The sequence below is a fragment of the Hemicordylus capensis genome, chromosome 4, assembly GCF_027244095.1.
Source record: "Hemicordylus capensis ecotype Gifberg chromosome 4, rHemCap1.1.pri, whole genome shotgun sequence".
NCBI classification, from domain to species: domain Eukaryota; kingdom Metazoa; phylum Chordata; class Lepidosauria; order Squamata; family Cordylidae; genus Hemicordylus; species Hemicordylus capensis.
The window spans coordinates 58360267-58377080 of NC_069660.1; the positions used below are offsets into that span (position 1 = coordinate 58360267).

Here is a 16814-nt window from a genome sequence, read left to right on the forward strand (position 1 = left end):
AGCACACGCACAACGTGCGCGTGTGCAAAGGATTACTGGGAGTTTTTGTAGAGCAAGATCGGGGAAGGGGCGGCAGGGAGGTATCCTGCCACCCCAATTACTCTGAACTTTACGGCGCCAGAGCGGGAAAGTGGTGGGAGGGGTAAGTAAACCCTCCCGCCGCTCTTAAAGCTACCCCCCACCCCCGGACTGAACCACCCAGGTCCGGACCGGTCCGGGCCCATCCCTAGTGGGAAACATGCTGCTTACAAGCTAAGCATGCTGTTTATGTTTCATCCACTGTCTGGTATAAAATAAATGTGAAAACCCATGTGTGTCTGTGTGAGTACCAAACATGAATTTTTATTTTTATTTTTTCTGCTGTGACAGAAAAAGTAGAGCCAGAGCAAGGGACCAGAGCCTCACTTCCCCTGCCTTCCAGAGCCCCACTTACAATCTCTTCAGTCACACCCCCTGCATTTCTCCCTACAAGGATCCAACAAAGCATCTTGCCCAGGAATATCCCAGTCAGGTGCCGGGGCGGGAGACTGACAAGAGATGTTGCAAGAGGAGAGAGCCCAGGGTAGGATGGGGGAAGCCAGACCACCCAGCAGGCCCCTTAAGGCACAGGGGTCATCTGGTTCCTTGCTTTCTTTTCCAGCACCTCACAGCTGAAAGTACACACAACAGACCTGTCCAAATCTTCCATGCAGCTGTTTCTTTGTTTTGAAAAGACAAAAACTTTAGGAGTAACAATCTACACTAGCAAGCAAGTTCTCTAAAGCAACACCGGCAAAAAACAAAACAAAAACCTGACAGAAAGCAAGATGTTGAGTCCCCTCCATCCCAAGCAAGATACACTGAATCAACACAGGAGACTAGCTGATGCACAAGCAAACATGTGCACATCTTTTCAGACAGGTACCCATGATGTCAGGCCTATTACTTCTGCCATTCTATTGCAAAGGTTAAGAATAAAACATAGAGCAAACAGCATGACAATATGGCACATATTTACAAATTTTAAAAGCCAGACAATCTGCCTGATGACAAATATATTCTGCACCTATCACTGTGGCCTACAAATGAAACAGTTCTATATTTATCAAATGTTTCTATGGAGGTTTTATTAAAAGCGTTTTCTAAAAAGTGGCTCTTATTTATATTAGATAAATAAGACAAATAGATATAGTAGAATTATGATACAGTAATGTGACCAGATTTAAAATTTAAAGACCCTAAAATCTGCACTCGGGAGGGAGGGAGAGAGAGAGAGAGAGAGAGAGAGAGAGAATGAGAATAGAAAATACTAGTCGAACCCTGCCATTACATAAACACAGATGATTGTCAACTAATCTTATCTGTCCAAGCAAGGCTGCAGCTAGTGAAAAACAAGTTGTTCTAGTAAGAACTAATCTGCCTACTTTCCTTTCATTATCCCAACTGGACTAAATTTGGTCCAGTTCAGTTACACAGTTCACAACTTAGCCCACTTGTGCCTCATTCATGCATTCCCCATCTTGAACTGGGGTGGATGAGATCATCACAAACTATGTGTTTGAGGTGTCCACGTGTGTCCCTACAACTGTACCAAATTTGGCCCAATTTGGTTCCCCCTTGCACCTCAAACGTTCACGTGTCTGCCATCATTACAAACTATGCCCTTAAGCTGTCTCCATGTAGCAAATTTGGATTAAATCAGTTAAGTGGTTCACAAGTTAGCCCAATTGTGCCTCAAATGTCCATGTGACCGTCATCTTGAATTGGGGTGGATTATATCACAAACCATGCTGTTGAGGTGTCCCTGTGTGTCACTCACTACAACTGTGTGACTCACTACAACTGTACCACATTTGGTTCAAACCAGTTAGGCAACATACTAGCAACAAGTTAGCCTTCTTGCACCTCAAATGCTTATGCATCCGCCATCTTGAATCAGGGTGGATGACATCATCACAAACTATGCCACTGAGGCATCCCTATGTGTCCCTACAACTTCACCTGATTTGGTTCATATTGGTCCAAGCATTGTGAAGTTGAGGGGGGGACACACACGGACAGACATATAGATGGAATGCCAGGTGATCTCATAAGCCTACTGGAAAGTAGGCTAAAAATGGAGCTGGAAGAAAGTTCACTTCCCTTCAGCTGCCCCCTGTGCATTCAGCACCAGGCCAGGATGTACAAAATAATTTCTAGGCTATAGACTCGAGTCAACAGCTTGGGACAAATATGGATGACTAAATGGTTGCCCATCATTGGATAACAGGAATTTGTTACCAGCATCAGGTCTAACACAAACTTTAAAAAACATGACTAAAATAAGAGCGCTTCCAGTTTCTTAGAATCCACTTCAGTTAAAAAAATAATCAGTTTCTAAATCTGAAAACTAAACATGATAACAATCAAGAAGTTAAACCCACTACAGGATTATTTATAGACTGTTTAAGTTTTACCACAAATACTAAAAGATTTACTATTATAGTATTCCCAGTTGGACACAATAAATATGTCATGAATATAAATATCACAAGATTTAACTTTAGCGTTAGGAAGAAAGGGAAGAGGGGAAGTGGGGAAAGAAGGCAAGGGGGAGAAGATACTTTCATGCCCTACTGAATAGAATTCTCCTTAGTTGATCATTGTGAATAATACTGTATTATTAAGTTTTATGTTGTTCTATATAGATCAAAATACTGTATATAGCAGGGACCCCACTAGATACTCAATTCAGGGATCCAACCTTTCTCAGCACATAAGACAGTTCTATCGCAGCAGTGTGATAGGAGTGTCTTAGGAGCTCCATTTATTTGAAGCTTTTTCAGACATTATAACAATGAATGCACATGGGAGTGGTGTAATCACTTCAGCAGGCTCCCTTGCTGACCTATACATATTCACTGGAATGTCTAACAAGACTCCCATGTATACCATGGTACACAGAAAGGCCTGCCTCTATGCATATAGAAGTCCTGGAAAAGTGGGGTTCCTAGACACACAGAGAAGAACCCTCATATCTCTGAATTACATTTCAAGATAATCATTTCAGTCTTTCAAAAGTGTTTAGCTAGTATTGCCTTGCAACTCTTTTACAAGGTATTTAGGGGTATAAAACCAGATTAATAATGGAGTAGTTACTGATGTCGTTAACACCATGTACAGCCAGCATGGTGTAGTGGTTAGAATGCTGAACTTGGGCCAGAAGAACAGAGTTCACGTCCCTGTCCAGGCATGAAACTCAGTGGGCGACTTTGGGCCAGTTACTTATCTCTCAGCCTAACCTACCTCACAGGGTTGTTGTGAGAACAAACCAACATGTACACTGCTCTGGGCTCCCAGGAGGAAGAGCAGGATATAAATATAAACCTAACTAAATAAGTAATACATACTGCAAACATCCAGCAAAGCTCTGCAGTTACAATACAAGAAGATTCTGCATATCTGAGAGGAGAGGGGACATTAGGCCTACCTGAATGGCTTCTGTGGTGTGATGAGGCCAGCGTCAGCCTTCCCCATAGCGTTATAAGGCAGAGAGAGAGCACCAATACCCCTTTGCTCAAGCTTCGGATGTCCCCCTCACTCATTCTGCCAAGGAAAAAATGAAAAATTTGAAAATCCACATTGCATGGATAGAGCGCCTGAGGGTCATAAAACTGAAGGAGGCTATCGTAACAGCTCCTCAGGCAGGCCAGAGCAAGTTGTGTTTCAGCATTTCTAAACTAAAATGTTTGACAAAACCCCAGAAGGTTACACATTCTTATAAAATTTGAAGTTGTCTGCAATTACACAATCATGCATTTCTAAAGAAAACATTGTCATGTGATCTGTGTGTGTGCACACATGCATGCACGCATACTGAAGTGCACAACACATACTTCACACATCTTACTCTTCAGTGGGTAGGGCAACTACCGGGCAATTCCAAAACTCAGCACAACTTCACAACTACACCTGCTGAAAACCAGTAGAGTGCCAATCTGGCAGCCCCTGATCTAGATCAAAAATCCACAGTGCTTAAATTCCAAATAACCAGTTTGCCATCGTTTTATGAGAACTTGTGTAGTTTTTGTTTTTCCTGCCATATAAAGAAATAGGTTCACTAACAGCTACAAAAATATAACCCCTGCCCCAACTTTACAAAAGCACAACCCCCCCTTCTTTTTTGCCACAAGTAGCAGGTCCAAAGGTCAGCCCATTAAGATTCTGAGTGACGACCAGGAATGGTGAGCAGGGAGAGCCAGCGTGGTGTAGTGGTTAGAGTGCTGAACTAGGACCAGGGAGACCCAAGTTCAAATCCCCATTCAGCCATGAAACTAGCTGGGTGACTCTGGGCCAGTCACTTCTCTCTCAGCCTAACCTACTTCACAGGGTTGTTGTGAAAGAGAAACTCAAGTATGTAGTACACTGCTCTGGGCTCCTTGGAGGAAGAGCGGGATATAAAATGTAATAATAATAATAATATAAAGGCAACAGGGCATTTTGAGCCTTTCCATGCATTCACATTGGTGGCCACCTGTTTATATTTTTGCTAAGTTCCTCCAGGTTTCTTACAACAAGATTTCTTGTGAAGGCCTGGAAAAGCTGATCACTAAAAGAAGCACTTAAATTTACCTCCTACTGGGGCTTCACAGCTACCGTCAGTGCATTTGCCAATCTCAGATAGACTCGGTATTTGCAAAGAAGGGCAAACATCAGGGCATCTGAAAGAAAAGAAAGGTACAGTAATTTCAGTGTTCGAATACACAGAGCCTACCTTATGCCATCACAGTAAACCTTTGATGTTACAGTGCATATCTGGACACCTGCACATTCAATGAAGCAATCTCATAACCATTCACAGAACCCCTGCTAACTTGGCAAAGAGGCACCATTTAACGTGGTGATTCTCTTTATTTAGCAGGGGGAGAGTAACTGGCCCTATCCAGCCGCAGCACAGTACCTCCAGTGACTGTTGCTGGTTTCTGTCTTATGTTTCTTTTTAGACTGTGAACCTTTGGGGACAGGGATCCATCTTATTTGTCTGTTATTTCTCTGTGTAAACTGCCCTGAGCCATTTTTGGAAGGACGGTACAGAAATCAAATGAATGAATGAATGAATGAATGAATAAAATAACTGCTGCACTGTGCTCACAAAGTCACTCTGATCAACTATTTTGGACAACCACAGAATCCTCTTGAGTTACCCCCAGACTAAAAGCAAAGCCCTTGCAACTGTGACCTCAAGGCAATGGAATCACCTCCTTCTGAAATGGAAGAATTGTTCCTCTGAACTTTGTTTCTGGAAACATTTCCAAACCCCATCTCTGGCTGCAACACCTCTGAATAGGACTGGAGAACTGAGATGTTTTTATCTATTTGTCGCATTTATATACCACCCTATATAAGATCTATGGGCAATCCAATCCAACCAGAATCCAATCCAATCCAACCAGAACCTAAAAATCACATAATCAGATTAAAATCACCATAAATAAAACTTTACAACACCTCTAAAATAAACTTTAAAACATCAGAAATCAAAAGCCTGATATAACAGGTGTGTTTCCAAAGGTCATTTAAACACAACCAGAGATGGGGAGTTTCTGATTTTTTATCTCAATCTTCTATGTAACAAATTCTACATGTGTGTATGCATGTATGTGTTTGTACTGATATCTACCCTCAAGGTTTCTTTTATTTGGATTGTGTATTTGATCAAAGATAGCAATACATGGAACTGAACCTTAGAGAAGAGGCCTGGTTTGGGGTCACAACCAAGCCAGTCAGCGGCAACCACAGCTGGACCTCCCCTGATGATCTCAGTAGGCAGCAAGGTTCATGGACATATACGAATAAATTCAATAAATAATAATGAAGGCGGCAGCACTCTCTAAAATACCACGGGCCCAAGCCATTCAGGGTTTTACAGATAATAACCAGCACTTTGTATTTTGCCTGGAAACTACTGGCTCAACTGCAGAACTCCTCAGCTGCTACATAATGAGGCGGCACTACAGGACAGATGTGGGCAGAACAGAACAACATTCAATTATGGAATGCTTGCCTTCTATTTTAAGCACAGAAGCAGCAAAGTCAAGGGCAGCCATCAAATCAAGGAGAGGATCCAAGTGGGGTACCGGAGGGAGTACCAAGTGGGTACCAAGTAGGTATTGGAGGGAGCCTTTCCCTGGAATGTATGGAATTGTTCTATGATGTCCAAGGAAGTTGCTGCAATCTTCTCTGAGCACCAAAGGCAATTCTGAGATATAAACACTGTTGTCCGACACACTATTCAGAAATTTATTTCCTGGAGTTTAAACAAATCCCATTTAATAGCCATTCTTCTTAGTACTTTTAAATGAGTCCTCCAAACCCTCTGTACATGGATTCATTCATTCAGTTCACATTTTCATGACCAGAACAACTGCAGTTAAAGAGTTAACTGTGATTGGCCAGCCCCATGCACTCCTGCGGAGCATGTGATTAGTGATCCTTGTTAAATGCTGTTTAGCCACAGCAATTTAACTGTGATTGCCTGGAAACTTCAGGTTCTCACAACATGCTCTATGGGAGCACATGGGACTAGCCAGCCATGGTTAATTATTTACTCATAATCATTCTGGTCATGAGAATATGGTCCCAACCAGTGTTCCCTCTCATTTATTTATTTATTTTATTGTTGGATTTGTATACCGCCTTTCATTAAAACAATCCCAAGGTGGTTCACACAAAAATTAAAAACAAGAATATAAAAATGACAATTAAAATATTAAGCTAAAATATAAAACAAATATGACTGCAAAGATTTAAAATACAAGCATAAGAAATGTACAAAATACAAAGAAGCAGCAGTAGAGACAATCATATAAAAAAGCCTTGGTAAAAAGCCAAGATTTAACACGCTTTCTAAAAACTGTGATGGAGGCATGCACATGTTCGCCTGCTCACAAGTTTTTTGATGTCTGCTCAGTTAATTTTAGATCCTGCTCAGGTTGAATCAGGAAATTTTGAATGCATGTGTGCACACACTGCCTTGATACTGCCACCCAGAATAAAACTCATTCCACATACAGATGAAAAAAAAATTAGAGAACACACTGGTCCCAACCATTAAGATATTTTAGACAGGAACATCTCAGGGACCAGGAAGCGTAAGGGTACCAAAGATCCACAGAGAAAACAGCCTTGCCAGCACAGGCTAATTTTACCAGGGAAATGACAACTTCACAGCCTTGTTTATCACCTGCTGGGATTTAACAGAGTCCAGAGTGAACAACCACAGTACCTGTAAAACTTTAGTGCCCACTCACAACTTAACAGTGAACTGGAGAGTGAGTGCATGTTGTTTATGGTGATATACAGCCTCTACTGGGCACAGGGCCAGCTCACAACTGTTTCTTGTCAAAACATGCACTAGATTTCTACTAATTTATCTGTAAGCATTTTAGCCTTTCATTCTACAGCAGCAATTCTTAAAACTTTTGTTTTATTGTGAGTCACTGTTCTGGTTTGCTTGCTCTTTGGAATTCAACGTGTTTGTATATTATGGCTGCCTTGTGAGAGAGGCTGCCTGAAAGGCTTCTGATTTACTCAACTCTTACACTCCAGTGCATCTGTACTGAATGCACAGAATAGGGGGAAGTGGTGTTCGGTTTGTGTATGCAAACACAGTACTAAAGCACTATTCAGATATCACGCTGTACATGCGTATAGGTGTCTGAACACATGCACATGTTTGCATATGGATCCATGTACATACATTCAATTCAAAGAGTGAACCTGGATGCAGGTCCCTGCAAATCAAGGTCCGGATAGGAAGCATTACTTTACCTGGATTGAACAAAATGTGTGAATAATGGTACATGTGTACATTGCACACAGAATGTGTGTACACGCATTGAACATACCATGTGAATAGGGCTTAAGACATTTGTTAGTCAAGTTACAACTATTCAGGGCAGATGAGAGCCTAGAAACACCTACCTACTGCCTAGTAAAACCTCCCACTTTCCCTTCAGCCCATGTGTTCTAATACAGCTACAACCAAATACTCTGAATATGCCTTCAGCTCCCCCCCCCCGCCCCCATCATTGCATCAGGGCTGCAGGGGCCCCCTGAATAGGCATTATGGAGCACCAGAGGTACATGGATCACCATCCAAGAATCCACATATCATCTGAATATGTCCAAGTGGGACATATTTAGTCTCTCTCATGGTAGAGTAAGCTATGAGAATATGATTTGGAAGCTCTGCATAGAGAGTATCACAGCAGCCCAACAACAGCCTCACAAATAGCAATGTGGCTGAATATATAACACAGGAGGGTGTGTGGCTAGAAGGCAGAATAACTATGAGTTTTGTTGCATTCGATTCACAGGATATGGAGTAACTGCATCACACATCAAGGTCTGCATGTTCTTCAAGCTGGGCCACCATGGCACAGCCATACTCCATGCACAACTGCTCACCCTATCAACTTCTTCCTTCCACATTAGCTTAAGATGCTTTCATAAAGATGGTGTAACAGGCACTCATGGCAGCAGACATAACAGTCACTCACTGGTGAGATCCACTTGGAAAGGGGTTATATGCAAGCATTTATTCATGTTCAAGCATCAATTCCCAAGCTTCTTTTTGGAAAATTACCCAAACAATGTTGATTCAAACATACCAGATCCCTCAAACGACCTAGTTTCATGCTGGACGATTAAAAAAAAAAAAAGCTTCATGTTGAGTAGACAGCAGCCGCATTAACTCAGCTTGAGAGAGCAAATGGAGGAATTCAGCAGAACCCTAGGAATATGCATGATAACTTTTTAGAGTGATCTTGTGAATGTGTACATATTCAAACAAGTTATTTTCCATGTAATTGTTAAGGAGAATCCAAGAATCAAGCAGCACCGGAGAGGAGAGCTGGTCTTGTGGTAGCAAGCATGACTTGTCCCCTTAGCTAAGCAGGGTCCACCCTGGTTACATATGGATGGGAGACTAGAAGTGTGAGCACTGCAAGATATTCCCCTCAGGGGATGAAGGCGCTCTGGGAAGAGCAGAAGGTTTCAAGTTCCCTCCCTGGCTTCTCCAAGATAGGACAAGATTATTATTTTTTTTAATAAGACAAGATTTTTTTTATTGAACCAACAAACTACCAAAGCATACAGTACGTTGCCTCCAAAATAGGGCTGAGAGAGATTCCTGCCTGCAACCTTGGAGAAGCTGCTGCCAGTCTGTGAAGATAATACTGAGCTAGATAGACCAATGGTTTGACTCAGTATATGGCAGTTTCCTATGTTCCTAACCTAGAGTGCAACTTAGACAGTTAAGAGATAACTCAGGTTTAACTTTTTCACAGATATGAATGCAGAGGCTCACTTCAAAAAGTTTTACTGTGAACACCAATTCTGTTAACAGCAGAAACTGGCGCAGAGCTGAAAACAGTATTGCAATAAAACATCACGTGTAACTCTCTACCAGTAAAACGCAAATACTGCTGACACAGCTCCAATACGATCATTTTGGAATCTAGTAAGTGTTCAGTAGTACTACTGGCAGTAATAGTTATCAGCAACCTTTACAAAGGACAAACCACTCATGTCTATCAAGCCTTGTCATACACCACCACATGTCAAAAGGTAGTAGCATTGTTCAGCAAAAGCACCCTCAAGAGCCCACTGAAGTAAGAGAGCTAGCTAGGGGCAGCAAGGTCTGCCTTTGCTCTGCACTGGCCCTTTAAATTTAAGACATTTTATCTCTCAGTCTCCACATAAGAGACTGAGACAGGTTACAAAAGAGACTCCTATTCCTCATAGGAGATGGGGCTGCTCTGGGAAGAGCATCTGCATGTTTCCAGATTCCCCCACTGGCATCTCCAAGATAGGACCAAGAGAGATTCCTGCCTGCAACCTTGGAGAAGCTGCTGCCAGTCTGTGAAGACAATACTGAGCTAGATGCACCAATGGTCTGACTCAGTATATGGCAGCTTCCTACGTTCCTATATTCCACAAATAGTTTCAGACCAGCCCACCCAACACTCTCACAATACATTCATTTAGCATGCGGGCGAGGTGGGGCAGATTGTCTGAACTGCTACTCTGGATACATTCCACTAGTTAATATTTGAAGCCTGATAGAGCTGCAGTTGGATGATCTGCGCGCCCCACCCCCCGTCGGCACAATAAAGGGACATGTCAGGAGACTATTTGTCATGTCAGGAATTGCCTTGAAAGACATCACGATGGGCATGTTCTCAGCAGATATGTGGGTGGGTTGTGCAGGGGAGAAGGATCATCCGACTTGGTTCTACACCATGACTTAGCATGATTTCTGGGGTATTCCAAGAGAAAAGGAAACCAGACACAGCCGGCCACCAGGAAGTTCTCCAGCACCGATGCTGTTGCTGCCCAAAAGAATGGAAAAAAAGCTTTTCTTAAATAAATAAAAAAGACACTTGCTATTTCCACTAAAGAGCAGTAAGCCACCCTACTCAACACTTCACAATTTCTTGCCAATCACACAAAATGTGATGGGCAAACGTTTTGCCCATCACAAACTGAGGCACTCTTACCGCTGGACTCTGCACCTCCTGGGGGTCCCCAAATCCTCTTTAGTCTGTCCTGGGTGATGTGTTCGCCCCACCTCGCTGTCGGCCCACACTGTGCCAGGTGGATGAGTGCGATTGTGACCTGCGCCAGATGCTTTAGAGACAGAGCAGGGAATGGGGAAAGAAATCTGTGGGACTGGAATGTGCTAAGTTGTGTGTTGAAATGTTTCTGTTGATGCATATTTGCATAAATATACCTGTTTTCTATTCTTACATTCTTGTGAGTTGCTGTCTGTGCCCACAAAACCCCACATGTTAAACATACAGTGTGTGTGTGTGTGTGTGTGTGTGTGTGTGTGTGTGTGTGTGTGCACCTAGGGGGATGATGCTTCTTAACTTGCAGCTGTAGTGGGGGGGTGGTGGTGTTGCCAAAGGCCTTTAGGTCCAGGCTCCAAAGTTACCTAGGTGCACCTCTGATCACAAAAAACACTTCAGTGCCCCAAGTGTTGCCAAAAGTGCTGTAAAAAGACATTTTGGTTCAGCACGATCTGAAAGGGAATCTCTTTTCGGCCTCCAGTTCCCAACCTAAGTTGAAACCTATTTATCCCTCCTAATCCATGACTGCCATCACCCTTTGCAACATTTCAATGAGCACATGTGAGCACAGAAAGAGAGAGGGATCATAGACACCGGCCCTTGCTCCAGACCTCCACAGTTGAATGCCTGCATACAGTTGACACACAACAGCACGTGCAAACCATCTCCAAGCACTAGAGCCTCCCATTTCACCTCTCCCAACAATCTTGTCCCATCACAGTATGCCACAATGTCATAAACATGCGCGTGGGCATCCACAGGATTCCTTTTCTGGCAAAAATGATGTATTATAAGTCATGTATATACTGGTCACCTTAAGTGGCTCAGCAGGAAAATGCTTGACTAACAAACAGAAGGTTGCTGGTTCCAATCCCCGTTGGTATGTTTCCCAGACTATGGGAAACACCTATATCAGGCAGCAGCAATATAGGAAGATGCATCATCTTATACTGCATGGGAGGAGACAATGGTAAACTCTTCCTGTATTCTATCAAAAGAAAACCACAAGGCTCTGTGGGCGCCAAGAGTCAAAATTGACTTGATGGCACACTTTACCTTTATGTATATACTAGCAACGTATATACATAAATTGTGTAAATAGGTATCTAATCCACACACAAATCCAGGGGGAAAACTGCTGCATTACCAACCCTGTGGATGCCCATACTTGGATGCCATTTTACCTTAACCACCTGCCAGATCCTTCCACAGTGGGTTTCTTCCAGCAGCAACACTTCCAGACAGGATATGTTTATATAAAAACCTCCTTTTCAATCCACAATCATACCCCACTGCCCTTCCATCAATGCCGCCCATAGAGATTGGAGCTTCACGCTAAAACAGATGCCTTCCTCTCAAAGTTCCCTCCAGATTGTCAGGGACCAGACTTTATTTGCTTAGTCTGTTTTGTAATCACACTGTTCAAGTGCAATGTAACGTGCCACTTCCCATCAGCATGTATTTAAATCATTTGACATCTGCAAAAGAGCAATCACAAGGGCTCTTTCCCCCTCGGCCTTTACATATCATTATACATGTCTTTCCTTCCTTCTTAAAACTCTTGAGATGCTGAGGAGGCAACTAGCATGATTGGAGCATTGTATGCAGTGCTAATATCCTTGAGATTAATACTGATTGCAAGGATATGGCCATTATCACTCTGACTGAGAGAGCGCCATGTACAAGAGGAGATGAACCCTCGACAGCAGAAAGAAGGGAAAGCCCATGGAATTGATGATATATCCCAGACTGAATTCTGGGGGCCCCTGTACTTTTGAGCAGGTGCAGCTTCTCATGTAAAAACCAACCCACCGTACCTCTGAATGTCATTCTTTTACTTAGCCATTTAAAGGTCCAGGAACCTGTCTTCCTTTTATTCAGCCAGTATCAGATGCAGCAAAGTAAACTTTTTACACCGTGAGCCATGTAAAATCACGATCCATGTCAAAACCAAGGAGCTTGATTTGGCCATGCAGTAAAGAAGCCAGTGGTTAAAAACGCATGCAAACTGTTACTACACAAAAGAAAATTTGCATGCAGCCACTATGCAACACACAGAATAGAACCCAAGTAAATCTGCTAGCTACCCAGATAAAATATGCAAAGCCATTTGCCTACTGTTCATAAGGATCTAAAGGCAATCCCATGCTTGCTCCAAAGCAGTTCCACATTTATATACCTTTGGCTAAGCTGAATATTTAGGGCAGTGTCACACATAATGTGGCAGCTAAGCTTGCCACGAACTGCCAGTTCCAAGAGTGTATGTGGGAGTAGTGTTCCCTCTAAGATGTGCGCATGTGCGTGTGCTCACAAGTTTTTTAAAATGTCTGCTCAGTTAATTTTAGATCCCACTCAGGTTGAATCAGGAAGCCCCCATTCTGAACGCATGTGCGCACATACTGCCTTGATGCTGCCACTCAGAACAAAATTCATTCCGAACACAGCAAGTCCAACTTCCGGTGACAAGTAGGATATACCAATTTTGGGCATGTTGTTTGAACCCACCTATGTTAGCATATTCATCCTGGAAAGAATCTATCTATGTGGTCGCTAAGATCTGACACCGACTTGATGGCATTTAATCAATCAACCAATCAACCAATCAAAGCATATGCTGCTCTACTTGTGGTTCCAAAAGCGATATCTGTAACCTGGATACCAGCCAGAAGTAGGCTGCAGATGTAGGGTTCAGAATCAAAAGTAGGATAGAATACGCCAATAACAGCAGGTTTAGACAACAACAAATATTTATATACCACTTTTCAACAAAAGTTTCCAAAGGGGTTTACATAGCGAAATAATAAATAAAAACTAGCTGGGCCGGGTGCAGAAAATCTGTGCCTCCAGCTGGCTCACCCACCTGCCACTGCCTTTTTCTTTCTCCTCCACTCGCCCGCCTACCCCCACTACTTTCTGGCTGGCAAGCTGGCCAGCCCGCTTCTCCCCCCCACCTCAGCTGCTTTCTGGCCGGCCAGCCTGCTTCTTCTCCCCTCCACCACCCACCACCGCTTTCTGGCTGGCTTCTTCTCCAGCCCGCCTGGCCAACCACCCCCAACTTTCTGTTTGGCTAGCCCACTTCTCCCCCTGCTTGCATCTTCTCTACCCCACCCTGCTTCCTGGCTGGCTGGCCGGCCCGCCTGCTTATTCTCCCCCCGACCCGACTGCCGCTTTCTGGCCAGCCAGTCACTGCCGCAGCTGCCATTTTATTCCCTACCACTCATCCTGTGGCTATCCAGCAGCCCTCCGAACTCTCGCAAGAGCTGCCACACATGAGATTAGCCATGGGTATGCCTTAGATAATTAAATATACAGAAGATAGATAAGATGGCTCCATGTCCCCAAAGGGCTCACAAGCTAAAAATAAACATAAGACAGAAACCAGCAACAGTCACTGGAAGTACCGTGCTGGGGGTGGATAGGGCCAGTTACTCTCCCCCTGCTAAATAAAGAGAATCACCATGTTAAAAAGGTGCCTCCTTGCCCAGTTAGTAGGGGTCATATCCCACATGCATTCCTTGAATAGATGTTTTGGAGCAACCTTACTTGCCGTGTTACGTGTGAAGTCTTCCTCAGTCTCCCTGGCAGAGACCTTGCCTCAAGCTTTATCTAAGCAAAACCCCTCAAACCCACACATGAGAGTAGATCTCCAGATGTGAATTAGCCACCATTTATGTGAATTAGCAGGAAACTGAAAGCAGATGAGGACACTCTTCGTCAAAAAGCAAGTGTGACATACTATGTGTGAAAGGCATACATAGTGTCTTTCACATGACCATATAGGAGTGGGTTGGAGGATTACTGATCTCCTACCCCAGGAGCAACAGATGATGAGAACCATCTGGGTCAGAAAACTCAGGAAACACACGATTAAGCCAGGCAAGGCCTCCACTGCTGGAAGCATAGAAAGTCCTCTGAATGCCTTGCACCCTTCCCAGCATGCTTTGCACTGACAGTAGACTGTAAAGCCTCACTACATCAGGAACAGCTAGCCTCTGAATGGCCCCAAAGGAGCAGGAGGCGAGCCCAGCCCGACTGAAGCTGCTGCTGTTCTAAGAACATAGAGTGTGCTTTAGGAACATAGGAAACTGACATATACTGAGTCAGACCATTGGTCATCTAGCTTAGTATTGTCTTCACAGACTGGCAGCGGCTTCTCCAAGGTTGCAGGCAGGAATCTCTCTCAGCCCTATCCTGGAGAAGCCAGGGAGGGAACTTGAAACCTTCTGCTCTTCCCAGAGCGGCTTCACCCCCTGAGGGGAATATCTTGCAGTGCTCACACATCAAGTCTCCCATTCATATGCAACCAGGGTGGACCCTGCTTAGCTATGGGGACAAGTCATGCTTGCTACCACAAGACCAGCTCTCCTCTCCACGTTGCAGAGTGGCACATTCTCCGCTTTGCAGAGTGGCACATTCACAGATGGCAGTTCTTATTGTTTCCAGACCTGCTATATGGCTGATAGAAAAGGTAAGTGAATCTATACAACCAGAAAGGCAAGGCAGGAGGGCTCTCCTCTCCACCTACTTTGGTTAAGAGCAGGTTACAAAAGCTCAACCACCCTGCTTTGAGGAATGTGGGGTGGAAGGATTTTCCTAAGTTGACACAATCATGCAAACCAGTGTACAATGCCTCCTATCCTGATTTTGATGACTGTGTGAACAGAACTACTCTGGGAAGAACTTCATGTCAACATTGCCCCTCAAACAAAATTGCCTAACTAGGTCTCCAATCACACAACACACTTCCTGATCACAATGCTCAGCGGCCAAAGACTATGCCAAATGATCATGGACAGTTTGTGACGTTTGGATGGAATAAGAAATCGTATCCAATTCCTGAAAAATGCCCCATGCTTTGATCCTGAGGACTGCTCCGAAGCTTAAAAACCTGTATTGTGTGAAAGGAACATTGGTCTTACCGTGAAGGGTTCTTTTCCCCTGTAGTAGGAGATCCTCAGGAAGGGTAGTGGATTGAGCATGCTCGAGACAGAACTGGACCATGAGACTTGTTTGTGGGCGTAGCCTCCTCCGAGCCCCAGTTCCAGGGCTGTTGAGCGAGGTGGTATGTCGAGTGGAGAGAGCTCTGTGTAAGTACTATGTAAGCTGTATGTAAAGAAGAGAGTGGGAAGAACCCAGACAAGAGGCTAGAGAATAGCATAAAAAAGAGAAAAAACAGCCTAAGAGTCAATACTTCTGAGGGATGTCTCCGTCCCCGACTGGGCCTGTCCCCAATTGGCCTCGTTAACAATCTGTGCCTCCCTACCTCCCGAAAAATACATCTGGCTGAGGCTGAGGATCTCCTGCTACAGGGAAAAAGAACCCTTCACGGTAAGACCAATGTTCCTATTCCCCGAGTAGGAGATCCTCAGGAAGGGACGTGCCCAAGCTGAAGACATGAATCCCTGGGATGGGTAGGATGTATTCAAAACCTTTGCCAAAGCACTGTGCGCTCCAAGGCTGCCTGTGCCGCTGAGTGGCCAGAACCTTAAAGTGCCTAGGGGAATGGAATGGCGGAAGGCCAAGTGGCTGCCCTGTGGATTCCATCCTGATAGTGGGATGGGCTGAAAAAAGGCTGCAGAGGTAGCTGCGCTTCTGGTCAAGCACGCCGTGACTCCCCCCGGGGAGGGGGATGTTGAGATCCGAGTAGGCCAGGAGAATACATGATCTGATCCCGCCAGTCGAGGTGTCCTTAGAGACTCTGTTCCCCAAAGTGGGGGGACAGCAAAAGACAAGAAGGGTGTCGGACTTGTGGATGTCCCTGGTGCGACGGATAGATGAACGTCGAGCCCTGCGCCCATCAGGCTTGTGCCGCAATCATTCCCCTGGCTGGACTGGGGAAAGGCAGAATGAAGGAAGAACAGCAACTCTGGACCTATGAAACAGGGAATTAATCTTTTGGGGGAGGGAGGTGAGGTTCAGGCAAGGATGCACTGTGTCTAGCTGGAAGGTACAAGATTCCTTCCGTGCCGAGAGGGCACCTAATTCAGAAAACCCTTGAGTCGAGGTAATAGCTACCAGGAAGAAGACTTTAGAAGATTAGAGCTTCAGTGGAAAGGTAGTGATGGGCTCAAAGGGATCCTTCGTGAGAGCACTTAGGAACTCAGTTGAAGTTCCAGGCTGGGAACCGCCCGGCTTAACTGCATGAGCTCTCTCCCAACACGTCCTATCCTAAGCAAGACAGAACTGGAACTAGGGGTTGGAGGAGGCTATGCCCACAAACAA

The 16814-nt window shown here is 44.4% G+C and overlaps 1 protein-coding gene across 3 annotated transcripts in view; it reads right to left on the reverse strand.

The window, feature by feature from the left end:
- TAFA3 (TAFA chemokine like family member 3) overlaps positions 1–16814 on the reverse strand; it is a 145636-nt gene that overhangs the window by 73546 nt on the left and 55276 nt on the right. For all 3 annotated transcript variants that reach the window (XM_053251054.1, XM_053251056.1, XM_053251055.1), the window contains exons 2-3: positions 4591–4679; positions 3449–3564 (exon numbers count right to left, since the gene is read on the reverse strand). In XM_053251054.1, coding sequence (XP_053107029.1) covers positions 3449–3563 — 115 coding nt within the window. In that variant the 5' untranslated portion in view covers position 3564; positions 4591–4679. The remainder of the gene's footprint in view (positions 1–3448; positions 3565–4590; positions 4680–16814) is intronic.